General features: G+C 38.3%; 1 protein-coding gene across 1 annotated transcript in view; it reads left to right on the top strand.

The window, feature by feature from the left end:
* dock3 (dedicator of cytokinesis 3) overlaps positions 1-22240 on the top strand; it is an 835931-nt gene that overhangs the window by 630231 nt on the left and 183460 nt on the right. Inside the window, 1 exon segment of the mRNA XM_076267926.1 lies at positions 21965-22051. Within this exon segment, the coding sequence (XP_076124041.1) occupies positions 21965-22051 (87 nt within the window).

Here is a 22240-nt window from a genome sequence, read left to right on the forward strand (position 1 = left end):
AAAGTACATAATATCATTAAAATATTCAGAGAATCCAGAGAAATATTGGCAAACCAGGGACAGAGCTGAAAAACAACATTGGATGGCCGTGGTCTTTTGGACCTCTGATGGCACTGCATTAAAACCAGACCTGTTTCTGTATTTCATTGTATGGGCTCAGGGTCTGAGCTTGTTTAAAATGGACTGAGGTAACGTGGAAAAATGTACTGTGGTTAGACCAATCAAAATTTGCAATCTTTTTAGAAATGATGGACTCATCTGGGCTAAAGATGAGAGGGCCTATCCAAGTATCAAAGCTATCCATCTTGTGTCAGTTCTCAGTTCGAGCATTAGTGTCTACAGCATGTGCATCTTGCACATCTGGCAAGGCACAATCAATTCTGAATAATGTATACATGTTTTGAGCAACATATACTGCTATCCAGCCAATGTCTTTTCCAGGCAAGACCTAGCATGGCTAACGCCAAACCTCATCTCATTGAGATGGGGTCTGGGAACTACATGTAAATTTTTTCGTATTTGAAACGTGGTTTACGAATGCCCAGAGGGCGGCGCTACGAATGTCTATCGAATGCGTCTGTACGTAGCTCATAACCGCTTCAGTGTGTCGTCATCGTCTTGCTGTCCCCCCTCCATTCTGTGATTGGTTCCTTCGTTGAGGTGAAAACGAAGTCCATGGAATCCAGGCTGCCTAGCAGCGTGAATAAAATCGCACACGTAAGGCAGCATGGGAAAACCTAGGCTAGGGAAGACCTTGAACATTTCAGGAGAACAATGCCAAAATGAATTCTGCACATATTTAAACTAGGGCTGTCAATCGATTAAAAAAATTAATCTAATGAATTACATACTCTGTGATTAATTAATCTAAATTAATCGCATATATAATTTTTGCTGTGAAAGTATTTTAAATATTTAAATTCAAATGAATCATTGAATAATCAGCATTAGTGACATTAAAGTTCAAAGACTCTTTTATTATTAGTTTCACTGTTCAAATAATTGCCATAATAATCTATGATATGACCTAATATGCTGAGGAAATAAATTCAAAAGTGCTTAGGGAAGAAGTTTTTTTTCCACATACAAGGCATTTCAGGCCACAGATATAACCTAGGGGACACAGTGAAAACAAATTAACACTCCCCTCAATGTCAACACTTATTTGTGTTATTAATCTTATATTAAGATTAAAAAATCTATTTGGTATTGATTTTAGTATTAAAAGACTTACCTAGCGCCCTCTCAAAAGAAAATTTTGACTTAATTTAAGAAGACTTTGACTTATTTTAAGGACTCTTATCAAGACAAATTTGCTCAACGCACTGGCAGACAAATTTGCTTGTGTTTAGGACAAATTTGCTTAACGCACTGGCAGACAAATTTGCTTGTTTTCAGGATGAGATGTCTTAAAATAAGTCAAACTTTTTTTAAATTAAGTCAAATGTTTTCACAAGAAAGTGCTAGGTAAGTCAAGTCAAGTCAAGTCAAGTCAGATTTATTTTTAAAGCGCATTTAACATGCACATAGTGCAATCCAAAGCGCTCCACAAACAAGACACATAACAACAAGACAAAAGATGCCGGATGGAGCGGCGTAGTCGCCAGCGTACCCATGACATCAAGACAAGACAAATACATTTAAAAAATAACAAATACAAAAAATGCCGGATGGAGCGGCGTAGTCGCCAGCGTACCCATGACACCAAGACATACAAGACAGACAACAAAACAAATAAACAATTAAAAAAAAGAAAATATATTTTAAAAGGGGAAAAAGTGATGTTAAAATTAGTCCAATTTCCAAACCAGCTGAAAATGTCCAAGGGCAATGATGATCCGTGAAAACTGCGCACAGAGCTGTGTCTTTACAACCGATGCAATGCCAACAAAGTTCTTTAGCAACTGACCAACCCGGTGAATTCACTGGCAGTCTGGAGATAACGTTAACGTTAGAAGCTAGGCTGCTAGACTGCAGTCTGGAGATGATGGAAGCACAGTCCAAAGTACGAGCGATCGTGTAGATCCGCAATTCGGTGGACTTAACAGCGACTTTGTTGCTCCGTGAGAATGCAGCTCTTCACCGTTAACGTTAGTTTGCAGTTGGCAAGGCAGCTCGCAGGTCAGCAACAGCTCGGCGGGCACGGTAGATCTTTCGCAGAGTAGAGCCTAGGTCCGGCTGTCCCGAGAGATCGATCCACTCGACCAGACAGTGAAGTGCACTGTTCACGGATGGATGGAAGGATGTCAGAGGCCCAGTTAGTCTGCAGTTGGCATGGCAGCTCGCAGGTCAGCAACAGCTCGGCGGCCACGGCAGATCTTTCGCAGAGTAGCCTAGGTCCAGCTGTCCCGAGAGATCCCCTCGACCAGACAGTGAAGTGCTGCACCGCTCACGGATAGATGGAAGGATGTCCGATGCCCAGCTAGGGCAAAAGCTAGCCATAGCAAGCTCCCAATGGACAAATGTCAACGACATCAGCTGACTTAGGAGTAAAAAGGACTAAGAATAACACGAAAACTATCAAAAATAGCGTAAATAAATAGGGAAAACATTTAACTAGACAAACCAATACAAAAAATAAACATGACATTACATAAAATTACGAACATTACATAAAAACAAACAAAAACATGATGCCAGACGGAGCGGCGTGTCTCGCCAGCGTCCCCGTAACCTAGCAACTTGTCTCTTTATACTGAAAACAATACCAACTAGATTTTTTTATCTTGATATAAGATTAATAACACTTGGTTAGATTTTGTTAGATAAGCAGTTTTTGCAGTGTACAGAGTTGATGAACTCCGGTGATATGCAAATCCTTGCTGCAGACATTGCAGAGGACTTTATTTTTAACACTTTATTTTTTATCAACACCATCAGGCCGTTTTTTAAAAGTAAATGTTCCAATCAATGATCCAGGCAGCACGTTTTCTTCTCTCTCCTTCATTTTACAGTCTAATTTTTACTGACTAGAACGGCTCGGGATCAAAGGTCATACGGAATCGATCAATCTGCACTAATTTTTTTAATCAGTTATTTTTCTCAAATTAATTAATCGAAATTAATCAGTTATTTTGACAGCCCTAATTTAAACAGTATTCCACCATAGAGGAAGAGTCCAGGTGCTAAAATGGCCTGTCCAAACCTGTCAAATTAGGTGCATCATGTGGTGGTCATGTCATCATGTCAGGTCAGCGCAGCGCATTACAAGGATTGAGTTACTCAGGACCTTTACAGCCAGCACTGCAAGAGAAAGACCAAGCGGATCCTTGCTGACCCCAGTTATCCCAGCCAGTCTCTTCACCCTCCTACCATCTGGTAGAAGGTACAAGAGCATGCGGACCTGTACTAGCAGATACAAAGACGGCTTCTATCCACAAGCCACCAGGATGCTGAAATGTCATTCTCTTCCTCATACCTAATAAACCTCAAACCTCCTCAGGCTTTTATTTTTATTTTTACAGTGCATGAAAATTATCCAAAGTCGTCTTCTTATTATTACAGTGCATGAAAATGCACTGTACTGTTCTTCCTAGGCTTCTTCTTATTATTCCGATTACCACTTTTCCGTACGCAATTTCTCTTCAACCCGTTAACATAGAAACTTCATTCAAATTCGTAAAGTAGGTCTTCAAATGGACCAGATTGCTATAACTTTTCATATTTGTAACTTTTATACTTTTTAAACTATGAATTAAAACTATTTCAAAACCCCCCATAGACTTAACATTGGCCATTATGACATCACAATAGCAATTATAATCCTGTGTCAGGTGTTCGGGCCACCTGCAGCAACTGTCGCTCTTTCAGGCTTTAAGCATACAATAGACCAATTTCACAGTGTCCAGGTGTCCGGCCTCATTGATGTTAATGATACCTTAATTGGCAGGGTAAAACGTCTTCCTGTTTCTGTCTTTCCTGTGGACTTTTCTTTTGCTGTCTATGGGACAGTGCTCTTCCACAGGAAGTTGATTTACACAGCGGCCCCATCTTGTGAAATAGGCTAATCTGGCTCTCTTAACCCTTAAAACCCTAAGCTGTTTTTAGGGCATTTTCACTACCTTTATTCATAAGGATTTATTCTGGTCATTGTACGTGCCACACACATATATTATATATTGTTTTTTTCAGGAGAGTCTATGCTATCCAGATCATTTCATGTATTAATACTAGCATTGATTTTATTTTGATTTTTAAAGAATTAAAATTTAAAAAGTGTATTATAAAAATTCTTATATTTTCGACATGTATCTCACCACAGCAAGCTCACAGCTCTACATGCATTTCATGTGGTTGTAGGGCAGACTGTCCTGAATCGGGCAATATAATTGCCATGTTGGAGGGATACTCTGGGGCTGAGCAATTTACAGAAATATTTGCTGTGTGATTTACGGAAATAAATGCCATTTTTTATAGTGACCTTTCTGAGCTCCATATCTGTGACACGAACTGATCTGACCTGACTTGACCCGAGGTTACGTGTTAGCCTGCGTGCCTGTGTGTATGCTGTCATAATAATTCTCAACTTTTTACTGCATTGCCATGAACAAAGTAAAGGCAAAAAAGGTGTTTATTTGTTGAACAAATTGGGATGCAATGTATGCATTGAATTGGATGCCATGCAGGAATTTGCTAGGATCTCAAAACCGAAATATGAACATGCTTTGCCATAGAGAAACACATGATAGCATTGGATTATAAACATGCTTTGCCACAAGAACAGACAAAAACGTGGGGTAAGTCCAGCTATATGAAGTTATTATTTTGCTGTCACTTCGTCTGTTTTATAACCCAGAAGGATGTACTTGGTATCAAATGATAGCTCTGAGTCTCCTCTTTCATCTGACATGCGTGGCATATCTATGCGATCACGGGTCCGCGAGTAATTCAAACGAGAGTAATGAGTGTGCAGCGTTGGTTTGTGTACATGACATTATTTTGCAGTCACTTCGTCTGGTTTTATAAGCCCGAAGGATCGATAAACATGGTACCAATGGATAGCCCTGTGCCCCCTCTTTCATCTGATCTGCTTGCCATATCGATGCGATCACGGGTTCGCGAGTAATTCAACTAGAGTAATGTGTGTGCAGGTGAACGCTGAGAAGTATAGACTGTAAATATGATGCAATTTTATTTAATTTCATGATTTTTTTTAATTTTCATACTTGATCGTACAGACAAGTGTGTAGTCTCGTTGGAAAGCCCCACTTCTGCTCTGTCGTGCAATAAAGGTTTCATCTCGCTGCGATGAACCGTTCCAGAGCAATGTAACAGAGAAGAAGGGGTGTGTTTTTTGACGCACTTTGCGTCAATCGGGTTCTAAGGGTTAAGACTACAGATCCTGTTCAACTGTTTTCTCTGCCCGAAACTGTTTCAAAATAAAAGTCCTCACTACAATAATTCACTGTTAAACAATTTAACCATTTAAACTACTCAACTATTTAACTGTTCAGTCATTCCAACTGTCAGTTATCATCAACTAATCCTCCAGCCAACCACCACCTACCAAGCAACCAATATAGCAACTGTCGTGGAAAAACTAGTCCACTTTTGAATCCACTAGCAATTTATCACTTGACTATTACTAATTAGCACTCTGGGACAAGGCGTCCGAAGGAGACAGAATAGACAGGAGATCTCTGAAGATTGCTGAATCTTTATTCACCGTATTGCAGTGATAATCCAGTCTAAACAATGTTCAGACCAGGTGTCAAGCAATAGGGTGAGGTGAGATGTCATCAGATGGCGGCCCCCGATGAGATCTGAAATCAAAATGGCTGCGGCCTATCTTTTATACTCCTTAACCTTGAAGTTGGGCCTTCTCGCCTCCCTCGAAAAACACCTGTTGGCCTATCAGCATCCACCAAGGTTACGGATATTGGTGGGACCCCTTGTCATATCATGCATAAAAATGATATGCAAAACTGTCTGATTCTGTTTTTTTTCCAGTTTCCATTACCTCATCCTCTCGCTCTTGACTGTCTAGGCCCAGTGTCACTGTGCACTCATTCACCCCACTCTTTGACACCTGGTCTGGTCTGCTTAAGATGTGTACAGGCCTTGAAGTCTCATAATAATTGCAGTAATATCAAAGTTTTTAAAAAAAAAACATACATGCATCCTTTAAGTCATAGAAATCCACCACACAACCATTGGAATTAAGCATCTATGTCAGTTTCCATAGCAAGCAACATGATTATATTAGCAGACCACTGTAGTAACTCCTTTATTTCTGATAGTAGTCACCATGGACACCCTAGCAACAACCTAGCAATGACCTCAAGTACCCTAGCAACAACCTAGCAACCACTTTCACAGTTAAAATCTAGCAACCAACATAGCAACCAACATGATTACCCTAGTAACCAGCATAGCAACTACCATAACTACCATAGAAACAGCCTAGCAACCACTATAACTACCCTAGCAACCACCTCAAGTACCCTAGCAACAGCCTACCAACCATGTGAACCACCCTAGCAACAGCCTAGCAACCACTTCCACAGGTACAACCAATATAGCAACCAATGAGATTAACTTAGCAACCAGCATAACAATCACCACAACTATACTAAATGTTCCACACAACTTCATGTTCAGACCATGGTCATCTCTAAAATGGACTATTGTAATTCAGTATTAGCTGGCTTATCTGCTAGTGTAATAAGATCATTACAGCTGATTCAGAATGCTGGAGCACGCCTGGTCTTCAATCAGCCAAAGAGGACACATGTAACTCCTCTCCTAGTTACTCTCCTTTGGCTCCCTATAGTAGCCAGAATTAAATTTAAATCTCTTACTTTGGCCTATAGGACACTGACTGGATCTGCTCCTAGTTATTTTAACTTAATTATCAAGCCTTACATCCCCAACCGCCCACTGCGCTCTTCTGATGATATTCTCCTTAATGTAGTCTTACTATGTCATTGGACATTATTGTTTTATAATTGCTTTTCCCCTCATTTTCATTTCTTATTTTAATAGGCTATTGATTTAATTGATATTGTTGTTTATTATTACTATTCTCCTTATTATATTTGACCAACATTCTAATCTGTTCCCTGTTCAATTTTAAATATTATGTTGTTTTGTATTTGTGTGTCGCTTTGGACAAAGGCATCTGCCAAATCCATAACCATAAACCATAGCAACCATGACAAATACCCTTGCAATAGCCTAGCAACCACTTCCACAGTTACAGCCTAGCAACCAATGAAATTAACCTAGCAACCAGCATAGCAACCACCACAACTAACATAGCAACAGCCTAGCAAAAACCTCAAGTACCCTAGCAACAGCCTAGCAACCATGTAAAATACCCTAGCAACAGCATAACAACTACTTCCAAAGTTTCAACCTAGCAACCCATATAGCAACCAATGAAATTAACCTAGCAATCAGCATAGCAATCACCCTAACTACCCTAGCAACCACCTCAAGTACCCTAGCAACCGCCTAGCAACCATGAAAAATACCCTAGCAACAGCCTAGCAACCACTTCCACAACCTAGCAACCAATATAGCAACCATTGAGAATTACCTAGCAACCAGCATAGCAACCACCACAACAATAGCAATCAACATGATTACCCTAGCAACCAACCTAGCAACCACTTGAGTTATTATAGCAACCACCACAACTACCCTAGCAACCATCTTAATGACCCTAGTCAATGTAAGAACAACCATAGCCACCATCATAGCAACCACTTTATTTTGCATAGCAACCACCTGATGTTCCCTAGCAACAACCTAGCAATCTGAATTATCATAGCAACACTTTAGCAATCACCACTATGTCAACCTTACAACGACCATAGCAACCAACATGATTACCCTAGCAACCAGCATTGCAAACAATTTATTTGGAATAGCCACCATTAATTACCTTAGCAACAGTCTAGCAACTACCTCTAGTACCCTAGTAACAGCCCAGCAACCATGTCAAATACCCTAGCAACAGCCTAGCAAACACTTCCAGTCACAACCTTGCCACCAATATAGCAACCAATGAGATAAACCTGCATAGCAACCACCACAACTAACCTAGCAACAGCCTAGCAATCACCTCAAGTACCTTAGCAACAACCAGTGTTGGGAGTAACGTGTTACAAAGTAACGCATTACTGTAATTCCACTACTTTTAGTAGTAACAAGCATGTAACAAAGTATTTTTGTAAATCAAGTAACACGATTACAAATACTGAAATTGCTGCTTCTGATTTAATGTCTCCCAACCTTAGCTGTGTTTCCCACGATTGTGTTTCAGATGCATTCTTTACCGTTAATAGGAGCCTCCTCACATTCCTCCTTATTTATTTATTTATGCTAAAACACACAAGAGTTCCCATCAGGAATTTTTAATGACTTTCACCAGTGTGTAACGTTTCGAGCTTACGCTCTTTGGATGTGCGCACCTACAAACTACTTTTCACAAAGAGTGCCTTAGGCTACAATTTAAATGGACTTTATCTTAAACGCCTTTCCCCCTTTCGTTTCCATCTCGTAAGCCCCACTACAGTAAAAGCGCATTGTTATTTATCTCTCTGCTCTTTTTTGTCTATTACGCAAAAGCCTCGTTATATCAACATAGCCACAACACAACACCAATAGGCCTACATACAGTATATAGCCTTGGCACAAGCAAGCACACGTTTACAGTGGGCATCACTTTCAAATGGCCACTTCAGTCGCGCAGGTTACATGCTGCTATTCCGACATGCCGCTACTTAGACATTGGCGTCTAATTGTCGAAGTGGCGGCATTAACATTAATTTTCAGGCGTCCCACTAAAGTAACTCAAAAGTTACTTTCTCTAGTAACTAATTACTTTTGATATACAGTAATTGGTAAGGTAATTCAATTACTTTTGAAAGAAGTAACTAGTAACTGTAACTAATTACTAATTTTCTACTAACTTGCCCAACACATTTGCACCATCGTGTTTTCAATGATATAGGATAGGCAAGATGATGCAGCATTTATATTTTACCCATCTCTATGGTTCAGTCTTGCTCATAATAGCCTACTTGTGCTTTTAAAGCGCGCTAGACTAGAGGTAAAACATAGGCCTGACAGTGTTACTTTGTTAAGGCTATAAGATAAGGTTTATATGATTTCATTTTTTCTACCCTCAGTAAATGTCATGTTGAGATTAGTTTAACAACTGTAACCTTTACATTATTCAAAGCTGCTAGTTGCTCAGGAGCTAGGCCTATTCTATTGATGTAGTCTATATGATGAGATCAAGATGTAAGTGGTGTTGAGAATTAGTTTATTCAGCCTTGACTCTGTCTCTCTTATTGTGGACTCGGTCTTGACTTGGACTCAAAAAACTTTTGACTCGGTCTTGACTTGGTCTTGACTAATCCTGGTCTTGGACTTGTCTTGGACTCGACAAAGACGGTCTTGACAGCCATGGCGAGAAGGCCTCCAAGTGGTGGCCGTCCAACACTCGACAACCCAGTCCGTCTCACTGCTCGCCACTTCCCATCACTGGTGGCACAGACATCTCAGCAGGGTATTCGCACAAGGAGGCATTGCATAGTCTGCCAGACAACAACCAGGCATCCACAACTGCAGAAGGCCACTAAGTACATTTGTGTGTGTGTGTGTTTTGTGTCACCCAGTGGAGTATGTTAAATAAAACCTATGTTCTTAAGGGTTAAATCAACGGAGGAGAGAGCTCAAAGAAAGGTAAACATCAGCTGAAAAGCAGAAGCTCAAAAGGATTACAACAGATGCCACAAAGTGCAAAAAAAAACATCTGGAGGCACAAGAGATCACAGGTGGAGAGACTAGCCAAGGAAACAGAGCTTGCAGGGACTCAAAGGAACATAATGCTCTCCATTCCCAGCAAGATCCAAGTCATTCTCAATTGTCTGCAGGAAGCCGTAGACAAGAGGCTCCGGGACCAGAAAGCAGGATTCAGAAAAGTTCGCTCATGCACAGACCACATAGCAACTCTACGCATCATCATTGAACAACAAATCTATCGAATGGAATGCGTCACTATAGATCAACTTTGAGAACGCATTTCACAGTGTAGACAACACTATAGCATTATGACTAAGAATTCATATGAAGAAACATCATGCAAAGTCATCCATGCAAGCCAACTCTTCCAGAGCTTCAATGTCAGGACGGGCATCAAACAGGGATGTCTACTACTTCCATTCCTGTACCCTCTGGCAATCAACTGGATCATGAGGGAAACAACGGAGAGAAAAAATGGGATCCAACCCAGATAGCAGACTGGCATTGAAACTATGTAAAATCAACATTGCATTGTCAACGTTAAATTATTGAATCAATGTCGGATTTCAATGTTGATTTAACATCAGTTTGCACCCTCAGTTAATATTGAAACAATGTTGATTTATTAACTATAGACCAGCGGAATTTAAATTGTATTTCAATTAAAACTAGAAAAGCATTTCCTGAAGGAAATACAGTGCATGAAAATGCAAAAATATGATGTAAAATATCATACAGAGTAAAAACAAACTATATTGGTTTCTAGGTAGATGAGGTTTAATATAGTTGGAATTACTGAACAGTTAAATAGGTGGATAGTTTAAATGGTTAAATTATTTAGGTAGATAGTTGACGATAACTGACAGTTGGAATGGCTCTAATGTTTGCTAGCAGTTATGCTAACTATGTTAACAAAGATAATAATGTTAACCAAGTTATTTAACTTAGTTAATTTAGCTAATGTTTTCTAGCAGTTTTTAAAAAAATGTTAATAATGCTAATGTTGTTAACTATGTTAACAATGCTAACTATGTGACTTAGCTAACTTAGCTAATAATTTATAGCAGTTATGTTAAAATATTAAGAATGCTAACATGCTAACCATGTGACTTAGCTAACTTAGCTATTAATTTATAGCAGTTATGCTAAAATATTAAGAATGCTAACATGCTAACCATGTGACTTAGCTAACTTAGCTATTTGTTTTTAGCAGTTATGCTAACAATGTTAACTATGCTAACCATGTTACTTAGCTAATGTTTTCTAATAGTTTTGTCAAAAATGATAACTATGCCAACAATGCTAACTAGCATGCTAACTATGCTAACCATGTGACTTAGCTAACTTAGCTTATCATTTTTAGTAGTTATGTTAACTATGCTAACTAGCATGCTAACAATGTTAAAATGCTAACTATGCTAACCATGTGACTTAGCTAACTTAGCTAATCCTTTTTAGTAGTTATGTTAACTATGCTAACTAGCATGCTAACAATGTTAACATGCTAACTATGCTAACCATGTGACTTAGCTACCTAGCTAATCATTTTTAGTAGTTATGCTAACTAGCATGTTAACAATGCTAACATGCTAACTTATCTAACCATGTGACTTAGCTAACCTAGCTAATCATTTTTAGTAGTTATGTTAACTATGCTAACCATGTTACTTAACTAACTTATCTAATCATTTTTAGCAGTTTTGCTAAAAATGCTAACAATGTTAGCAATGCTAACATGCTAACTATGCTAACCATGCTAGCTACAGTGGGTAGGAGTCATAGTTGATGACAAGTAACAGTTACAATGGCTGAACAGTTAAAAAGTTCAGTAGTTTAAAGGGTTAAATTGTTTAACAGTGAAATATTGTAGTAAGGACTTTTATTTTGAAACATTTTTTGGGAGAGGAAGCAGTTAAACAGGGTATGTAGTCTTAATAGAGCCAGTTTGTATGCTTAAAGCCTGAGACTGGCAGTTGATCCAGGTGGCCTGACCACCTGGCATAGGATTCTAATTGCTTAACGGCTCTATTGTGATGTCATCAGCCCATGTTAAGTCTATGGGGAAATTTTGAACAGTTTTTAATTAATAGTTTAAAAAGTATAAAAGTTACAAAGCTGAAAAATACATAGCACTCTTGTCCTAAGTAATACCTACGTAACATAGTTTGAATGAAGTGTCTACGTTAAAGGGACACCAGGCAACGTTTTCGTGTTAATTACTCATCTTCGTAAGTCAGTATATGGTTAAATGACTCATTACAGGGCGAATGAAGACTCTCTCGCCCGCCCCTACTGGCTGTAGGAAGAATATCCCGCTTGCAAGTTCAGTGTATCGCAGACATGTGGACTCGAGTCACATGACTTGGACTCGAGTCAGACTCGAGTCATGATTTTAATGACTTCAGACTCGACTTGATCAAAATCGGCATGACTTGCGACTCGACTTGGACTTGAATACTATTCACTCGAGACTTGACTCGGACTTTGCCTCTTTGACTTGTAATGACTTGACATGTCTCGAGTCAAAAAATACATTTTCTGATCGTGGACCAGTCACCCCAGAGATGCTTTCACTTCCGCGAGTAAAAAGCAGGCAGAGCACAGTGATCAGTGCTGCTGCTACCACCACAAGCATCACGCACTGTGTGTAGGGCACCAAGAGACAGAGGAAGGACCAACATTAAATAAATAGTGGCTTTACTGCAAACTGATTTGCACTCTTGTTAGAGAATGTTTACAATGTCAAAATGCACCAACAGCATGTTACATAATGATGATACTTTTCGGGTCCTCTCCATTAAGATCCAACTTGAAAGTATGCTAGCCTACTCCATTTAATTGAAAACGCGTCTCAGCGCGCACAAAAGGGAGAGAAAACGAGTGGCAGGTTCCAGCTGGCCTGTCATTGTTGATGATGATTGATATTTCCTTATATAAGAGAGGTATAAAAGGAAATCATGAAGAGCTTAGGGGAAATTGTGGATTTATCCGGTTTTCGCTACTGTTATAAACCTTGAGAGTCAGGGCACTTTGACATAGGCTGCACTCACTGTGATTTGGAAAATGGACAAGAATATGAAGAGTAGTCTTTGCCTTTGTGTAATAGAACTGGTGAGTCTTTTGAAGTCTTCAATAATTCGTTTAACATGAAGCACATGATATTAGACCTATGCCGATTGAAACGCATTCCACTTAGCTAGGTGGCTACTGGCTACCAGGCTCATAATTCATAATTGCAAACAGAAAATGTCTAGCAAGCATCATGTCATTACATGCTTTTATTTCCAAAGGAATGAAAGCTGTTTGTGCCAACTTAATATCATGCTTGTCATTGTTAATATTGTGCTATACACGTGGCACAAACAATTTTCGAGTTTGTGGACTAGCCATAGCTAATGGAGCGGAAAAAAAAGAACGTGAGGACAGTGGCACACAATGGGCTTAAAGTGACAGTGCACCATACAAATGAGTTAAACAGCATCACATGTGTAGTAGCCTATTTAAGAAATTAATACTTTAAAACAAAATTACTGTGTCATTATTATCATTTACATAATATAGAAGTGTTTTACTTTTACCTTTGTGGTTTCTCAGTTTTGTGATTTATGCTGTTAATATGCCATATAAGAAGCTTTAGTCTTTAGGGAGAAAATTTACATTTTAATCGCAATTAATCTAGATTCTAGATTAATTCATTTCAAAATATCCGTTTTGTACAGTATGCTCATGCGTATATTTCACAGGTATGCGGATGCATATATCGTAAAAGATTTCAAGACAGAAACATTGAACATATTTTAATCTGTATTTATAAAAAAATACTGTAGATTAGATTGATGTGTTAAAATTATGATTGATAGTCTAATAATTCCATTATTAAGTGAAAAATACCTGATGACTTGTTCAGGACTTGAAAAAGATTGGGACTTGGACTTGGACTCGACTTGGCTTTGATGTGACTTGGACTTGGATTCGACTTGCCCTTCTCTGTCTTTACTTGGGACTTGACTTGGACTTGACTGTTAAGACTTGGGACTTACTTGTGACTTGCCAAACAGTGACTTGGTCCCACCTCTGGTGTATCGTACCCGCCGACCGAAGCAGGATCAGTTTACATCCTGCATCCACAGCACAGAGGGAGGCTAACGAAACGCTATGTTATTGTTGCAAACATATGTCATAATGGCAGAGCCGGCGAAGAAGCAGCGAAAACCCTTGACGGAAGATGCAAAGAAAAGGAAAAGAGCTTCAGACCGAGCGAGGGGGAGTTTCGTAGAGAAAAAGCATCAGGCTTGCCTGGTGTCCCTTTAAACGGTTGAAGCTGCATTAAATGCGTTAGAAGAAGAAGAAGAATAAGAAGAAGAAGCCTAGGAAGAACAGTACAGTGCATTTTCATGCACTGTAATGAATATTGAAACAATGTTGAAATTACAACCAAACTAAAGATCAATGCGATTTCAATGGCATTTCAATTCATATTAAACCACAGTAAACCACTATTAATCTGGCAAAATATCGGGAAATTCATACCCTGCTTTATCTACAGCCAGGATACATTTGGCTAGGCCTAGGTATGTCTGGTTTAGGCTACACAAGCTTGCATAAATAACCATTGACAACTTGTTATCAGTTTGAAAAGCAAGTGCATTTATTCACTCTTCTTCATTTATAAATTCCCGTGTGCTGTGCTTCCCTGCCATCCATTCAGGGGGTCGTTTCTAGAAAAGTTAGCAACGACGTTGCTCAACCACCATGGTACGACGCAACTTGCGACCTAACAACGACACTGTTACACCTGTTTCCAGAAAGCATCGTACCTGTGTCGCAATTCGCTACCTCCGACGTTCGAACACCATAGTTCCAACAACGTTGTTGATGATGCAGCGATACATATCATTGGTGGAAACAGTGGCAACGTGTAATACCCCACCCCCTAGAAATGTTCTGTCACCGCCTATGTCGACATGTTTCTAATCTAAACCGAGTGATTAATGCTGGTATTGTCATTGCCATCAGCCAAAACCTAAACCTATTGCAAGCATATAAAACAGTTAACTTAAGCAGACCAATATGAGTCATTAGTTGTGTTAAATATCTGTGTTGGAAAAAATATATAGCCTGGACAAATATCTGGGTATCCCATAGGTTATCAACTGTCTCGTGGCTTAACGGCAGCGCGTTGGTGCACTGCGCGTTCGGCCGGAGTTCGCATCCTATCTCTTCTTTTCTTTTCATCTCTGAGTAAGAGTAGGCCTACGAGACACAACAATAGGATTTGACCATACATATTTATGTATATAGTTACTCTACATCGAGAGACCATAGGTACAAGACATCAGTCAAAAACAATTTAATCTATGTGTCACACAGTTCACCTGCAGGTAGCGAGAAGCAAGAGGACAATCTCACATCATAAGAAAATCGAACCTACAACGTTGGGATAACAAGTCTTCTGCTCTAGCCACTACACCATTTATCACTGCTGTTGTAAAAGTCTATGAAGATTATAATACTAAAGTCAAGGCAATACTCGAATTAACATAAATAGCAAGAATGAGCTAAGTAGGGGAGTCAGTGTCTTAATCAAAATTAAGCAACAGGATATATCAATCATTGAGTCACGAGATAAACATCCACTTCGCAATTTTTGTTTAGGCGGTTGTGATTTTTGGTTAGGCGCTCTGGACACCAACAGGAACTACCAAGGAACGACACAAGTGCGACTGCCTAGAGGCAGTAGTTCAAACGACCAAACTTTGCGTCCTTGTTTGCGATTGAGAGTTCGAACTACCCTTTCTAGAAACACCAAATCCAAGAACGATGGAGCGTACTACCAAGGTTGCGACGCAAGTTAGCAAACGACGCTTTCTAGAAACGACCCCCAGTACGGTTGCAGTCAGCCTGATCCTCCACCATCCAGTAGAGTGAAGCGGCACCTAACAGAAATAGAAGAAAAAAATATAGACAGTGTTAGATAAATATTTTCAACTGAAGGCTACTTATAAGTGAAACTTTAGAATAATCATAGAATATATATTATATTGAGCAAAATGCTAGGCTGAAGATGGTGTTTGAGAATAGAATAGCAGCTAACGTTAATTCAGTTTCAGCAAGCATTAACGTTAGCTGGGTGAGCTCATTGAACCATGCCACTGTTCGTCCGAACAATTTTGCTGCCCAATGAACGGTTAATGATAGTCAGATATGACTTAAAGTTAACTTATATCAGTATTGCTAAAGTTAATCTATTAAACTCACAAAACCATACATGATCACGGGGAGTTACATAAATGTTAACGTTAGCTGGTAACAGTTAGAAGCTAAAACCTTCACGTTAGCCAGCAGCACATCATCTTCAGCCTATCATTTTGACAGTAAACTCAACAAACATTTTATGTATATCATATAAATATAATAAACTCTAATTTACTGACAACTAACGTTAAGGAAGGCCTAATTATAAATCAGACTGCCGAGTAACGTTAACGTTAACATAACATTATGATGAACTGCCATAACGTAACGTAAAACATTAATTTGACAACAGCAACGATAGCTAGCCTAAGTTGACTCAAGCATGAATGAGTTTGTAAGTTAGACAGTAGGCTACGATGTACATAGACTGTAAACATGCCCGAATTTAATGTAGATTTAGTACAATTTCACAATGAAACATTATCGTTAGATAAATAAATGCTTGCTTACCATTAAGGTGGAGCGGTGAACTTGACAGAGAGCTGAACACGGTTGGTCTGACTGAACTGTTGCTCAAAATGATCTCCCGCCGGACAGTTCAAAGGTTGTCGCGCGGTCAACTAAAAATCCACGTCAAATTGACTTTTCAATATCTTTTAGTGAACTATGTATCGATGCTCTATCGGTTATGGCAATATAAACTATAAACCAATGTTGTTTTGATGTCTCTCTCTCTATGCTCATGCACTGTCGGGTTTTTGTCAGGATTGCAATGCTGATTTAATGTCTATTTACCATTGAGATTTCAATTTCAACCAAAATGATGATTTGGATGGAAAATCCACATCATATTAATGTCACCTTGCTATCTGGGAATGAACATTGTGGGGGCAGCTAGATTACCTTTGATTTTGCAAACAACATAGCTATCCTTTCACACACACACAAAAAGATGCAAGAAAAGAAATACTCTAAACTCAGAACTTGGTCTGACACCCAATACAACAGGTCATGAAGATCCACTCCAAATCCAGAAAGTGTGTAACTGTAGTGGTTTTACTGCACAATTTGGAAGGCCTGTGAGAAGGGAGTTGCCTTAGTCAAGGCGTGAGATAACATGGTCTGTACAAGGAGCAGAGTGGCGTGTTGGGTTAGGTACGGTCTGATTGTCCTTATCTTGAATAGTGCAAAGCGGCACGATCGGGGCGACGGTGGCAATATGGTCAGAGAAGGTTAACTGATCATCAATCATGACACCTACGTTTCTTGCAACCTTCGTAGGTGCAAGAGTGAAGGTGTCAGTTTTGATGTTGATGTTGTGAAGTGCAGCGGGAAAACTAAGTATTGAACGTGAAGTATTTTTCAGTAAATGTATATTTCCAATGAGGTTATTTGGTTGCTAGATAACAGGTACACAGGCGAGACACGTCGCTTCATCTGACATCATGTTTTTGTTGGTTTTTATGTAATGTTCGTAATTTTATGTAATGTTCTTTTATTTTTTGTATTTATTTGTCTAGTTAAATGCACTCTTTATTTACAATATTTTTGATAGTTTTTGTGTTATTTGTAGTCCTTTTTTCTGCTTACAAGTCGGTTGATGCCGCTCTGGGCCTCTGACATCCATCCGTGAATGGCGCTACACTTCACTGTCTAGTAATCTGGTTGGAAAGATTTCTCAGGACAGCTGTGGACCTACTCTGCGTGAGATCTGCCGCTGCCGTGACCACTGAATTGCTGTTGACCTGAGAGCTGCCATGCTAATTGCCTGCCCTGGAGTCTGGATTGAGTAGAAGCTAATGTTGAAGAATCTCTGATGACGGCGATCATACGAAACAACAAACTGTCACTGTCAAAGTCCACCGAGCTGCTGATCTGCAGGATCGCCCACAACTGTTCTGTGCTTCCAGTGCTCTCCAGACTGCCAGTAATGTTACATCCTCCGGGTTGGTCTGTTATAGGTTTAAAGACAAAGCTTATCATCATCATCATCAATGCCCTTGGACATCACATCAGCCGGTTAGATGCAACCAATTGGAATATGTAAACATGGACTTTTCTTTTTATTTATTTATTTTATTTGTTCATTTTGTTTGTTGTCTGTCTTGGTGTCATGGGTATGCTGGCAATTACGTCGCTCTGTACGGCATCTTTTGTCTTGTGTATCATTTGTTATTTTGTAAATTTGTTTGTTTATGTCTTTGTCACAGGTATGCTGGCGACTACGCCACTCAGTCCGGCATCTTTTGTCTTATGTGTCCATGTCTTTGACTTGACTTGACTATTCACAAGTAATTTTCAGCAGACATTAGTATTAACTGAGGAAATCCACACATATTAAAAAAATCCAAACATCACATAAGTCAATAGATAAAGTAATAAAGTGGAAGGACAGAGGAAAAAGTTTTGAACATGATAAGAAAAAGTAGCATGTCAAGGCTAGGAAATGCAAGGAACCAGCTGAAATCTGTTAGTAGTTAGAAAGTAAGGTAACGCTTTAGATTAACATGTGCTTATTAGGTATTACCAGTGCATAATAAGCAGTTAACAATTCATTACTAACAGTTAGTTGTTATCCTTTATAACATTAACTAACTGTTAAAGGTGCCATGTGTAAGAATTAAGGTAAAAATATCCAAAAAAATTAGCTACACACATCAAAAGAATGAGAAGAAATAAGGGTGATGATGTTATTAAAAAAATACTTTAATAGTTTAAAAGTTGTTGATAGACAGCTAGTTAGATAGTTTAATGATAGTTTAAAAGTAGACCGTTTAAAAGTTGAAGGTAAATAGTTTAAAAGTTGTTGACAGACTGGAAGTTGAATGAATGTTGATATTCAAATAGTTTAATGGCTGTGTATAGGTAGATATTTGACGATAACTGAAAGTTGGAATGGCTCTAATGTTTGCTAGCAGTTATGCTAAGATTTTTAACTATGCTAACCATGTTACTTAGCTAATGTTTTATAGCAGTGCTAGCAATGCTAACCTGTTAACCATGCTACTTAGCTAACGTTTTCTAGCAGTTTAATGAATGTTGATATTCAAATAGTTTAATGGCTGTGTATAGGTAGATATTTGACGATAACTGAAAGTTGGAATGGCTCTAATGTTTGCTAGCAGTTATGCTAAGATTTTTAATTCTGTTAACCATGCTACTTAGCTAATGTTTTATAGCAGTGCTAGCAATGTTAACATGCTAACCATGCTACTTAGCTAACTTAACTAAAATTTTCTAGCAGTTTTGTTAAACATGCTAACTATGTTAGCAATGCTAACATGCTAACTATATTAACCATGTGACTTAGCTAACTTAGCTAATAATTTTTAGCAGTTATGCTAACTATGCTAACTAGCATTGTTAACATGCTAATTATGTTAACCATGTTACTTAGCTAACCTAGCTAATCATTTTTAGCAGTTTTGCTAAAAATATTAACTAGCATGCTAACATGCTAACTATGCTAACCATGTGACTTAGCTAACCTAGCTAATAATTTTTAGCAGTTTTGTTAAAAATGCTAACAATGTTAGCAATGTTAACTTTGTTAACCATGCTAACTAGCTACAGTGGGTAGGAGTCATAGTTGATGAAAAGTGTTGACATAGTTGATGACAAGTTAAAAGTTGTTGATAGACAGCTAGTGAATGTATATAGTTTAAAAGTTTAAAAGTTGAATGTAGATAGTTTAAAAGTTGTTGATAGACAGCTAGTTTAATAGATAGATAGTTTAATGATAGTTTAAAAGTAGACCGTTTAAAAGTTGAATGTAAAAAGTTCAGTAGTTTAATGGGTTACATTGTTTAACAGTGGATTATTGTAGTGAGGACTTTTATTTTGAAACAGTTTTGGGCAGAGGAAACAGTTGAATAGGATGTGTAGTCTTAATTGACCCAGATTGTATGCTTAAAGCCTGAGGCTGCAGGTGGCCTGAACACCTGCCATAGGATTCTAATTACTTAACCCTTAAAGGAGTACCGTCACACTGGTGTGACGGGAATGTTGGGAAATTAACATTCTAAAGAATATCTGGGTTCATTGAATTCAACATAGAATTTTAGAACCTTCAATTGTTGTGGAACTTAGAATGTTCAAAAACCTACACCTTTAAGGGTTAATGGCCGTATTATGATGTCATAATAGGCAATGTTAAGTCTATGGGGAATTTTAAAAAGTTTTTCTTTAATAGTTTAAAAAGTATAAAAGTTTCAAAGTTGAAAAGACATAGCAACCCGATCTGTTTGAAGACCTACGTTACAAAGTTTGAATGAAGTTTCTAAGTTAAACTGTTCAAGAGAAATTGTGTCTAGAAAAAGTGGTAAGCGGAATAATAATAACTAGAAATGCAATTCCAAGGAATTACCAGTGCATGAAAATGCTAAAGTTGTGATGTAAAATATCATGTATAGTTAAAACAGATAATACAGAGATGGTTACTACGGTGATGCTAGGATAGACATGGTGGTTGCATAGCTTAATAAAAGTTGATAGTTTAAAAGTAGACTGTGTAAAAGCTGAATGTAGATAGTTTAAAAGTTGTTGATAGACAGTAGATAGTTTAAAAGTTGTTGATAGACAGCTAGTTTAATAGATAGTTTAATGATAGTTTAAAAGTAGACCGTTTAAAAGTTGAAGGTAAATAGTTTAAAAGTTGTTGACAGACTGGAAGTTGAATGAATGTTGATATTCAAATAGTTTAATGGCTGTGTATAGGTAGATATTTGACAATAACTGAAAGTTGGAATGGCTCTAATGTTTGCTAGCAGTTATGCTAAGATTTTTAATTCTGCTAACCATGCTACTTAGCTAATGTTTTATAGCAGTGCTAGCAATGCTAACATGCTAACCATGTTACTTAGCTAACTTAACTAACATTTTCTAGCAGTTTTGCTAAACATGCTAACTATGTTAGCAATGCTAACATGCTAACTATGTTAACCATGTGACTTAGCTAACTTAGCTAATCATTTTTAGCAGTTATGGTAACTATGCTAACTAGCATGCTAACTATGCTAACCATGTTACTTAGCTAACCTAGCTAATCATTTTTAGCATTTTTGCTAAAAATGTTAACTAGCATGTTAACATGCTAGCATGCTAACTATGCTAACCATGTTACTTAGCTAACTTAACTAATCATTTTTAGCAGTTTTGCTAAAAATGCTAACTAGCATGCTAGCATGCTAACTATGCTAACCATGTGCCATAGGATTCTAATTGCTTAACGGCCGTATTATGATGTCACAATCGGCAATGTTAAGTCTATGGGGATTTTTTAAAAGTTTTTCTTTAATAGTTTAAAAAGTATAAAAGTTTCAAAGTTGAAAAGACATAGCAGCTTTGTCCGTTTGAATACCTACGTTACAAAGTTTGAATGAAGTTTCTAAGTTAAACTGTTCAAGAGAAATAGCGTACGGAAAAAGTGGTAAGCGGAATAATAACTAGAAAATGCAATTCCAAACATAGACCAAACATAAAGGTGTTATATTCACAACATACATTTACAGAGATTTTAGAAGTGACCATCAAACCAGTTACTCATACAGAGTTTTCACTGCATGATAATTAGTTGAGCCTGGCACCCTGTGTAGTGAAGAATGTCCTTTGTTTGAGATGGGGTTGGCCATTTGGCTGTTTCACTGCAAAGATCCTAGCCTTACAGTTTTAACTGGCATTTGTGGATGGAGCATCAACCTTTGAGAATCGGAAGCGTTCCTGAGCCCATACAATGTGATTTTCTTTACATGAACAGGTCTTGTACCATCTGAGGCCCCAAAGTTCACAGCCAATATTGCTTTTTTCAGCCCTGTCCCTTGTCTCCAAAGATTTGTCTGGATTCTCTGAATTTTAATGATATTATGTACTATAGGTTATGGAATTTCCAAATTCTTTTCAATTTCTTATTGATCGCTGCATCTTTACTTCTGACTCATCTTTTTATACTCAATCAATAGTTAATCTCTGTTTCTGCAATCATAGCCACACACTAACTGGTTCCATGTGTTCTTAGAACCTTTGGATTGAGAGGACGACACTGACCCTAACCCATCCCCTGCCAGGCATTTCTCGCTGGTTTGAGGTGGAAACGAGAGATCTTGTAAGTAAAGCCTTGCCAGTTTTGTTTTAAATATCTTGAAGAAGCTGAAGCTACTTGAAAGTTATTTGAGCTTTTCAACATAACAAAAAACACAACGCATGTTACATTGGTGCCATGACCCAGATTGGGAGTGTGATTTAGGGGGATAAGTGTAATGGTATCCAGCTGGTACGTAGCTGTGCAGTATGT

Source organism: Alosa pseudoharengus, unplaced genomic scaffold, assembly GCF_046254945.1.
Source record: "Alosa pseudoharengus isolate Yale_2024_CS ecotype anadromous, Long Island Sound unplaced genomic scaffold, YU_APseudo_1.1 YU_APseudo_1.1_scf_5, whole genome shotgun sequence".
Classification (NCBI taxonomy): Eukaryota; Metazoa; Chordata; class Actinopteri; order Clupeiformes; family Clupeidae; genus Alosa; species Alosa pseudoharengus.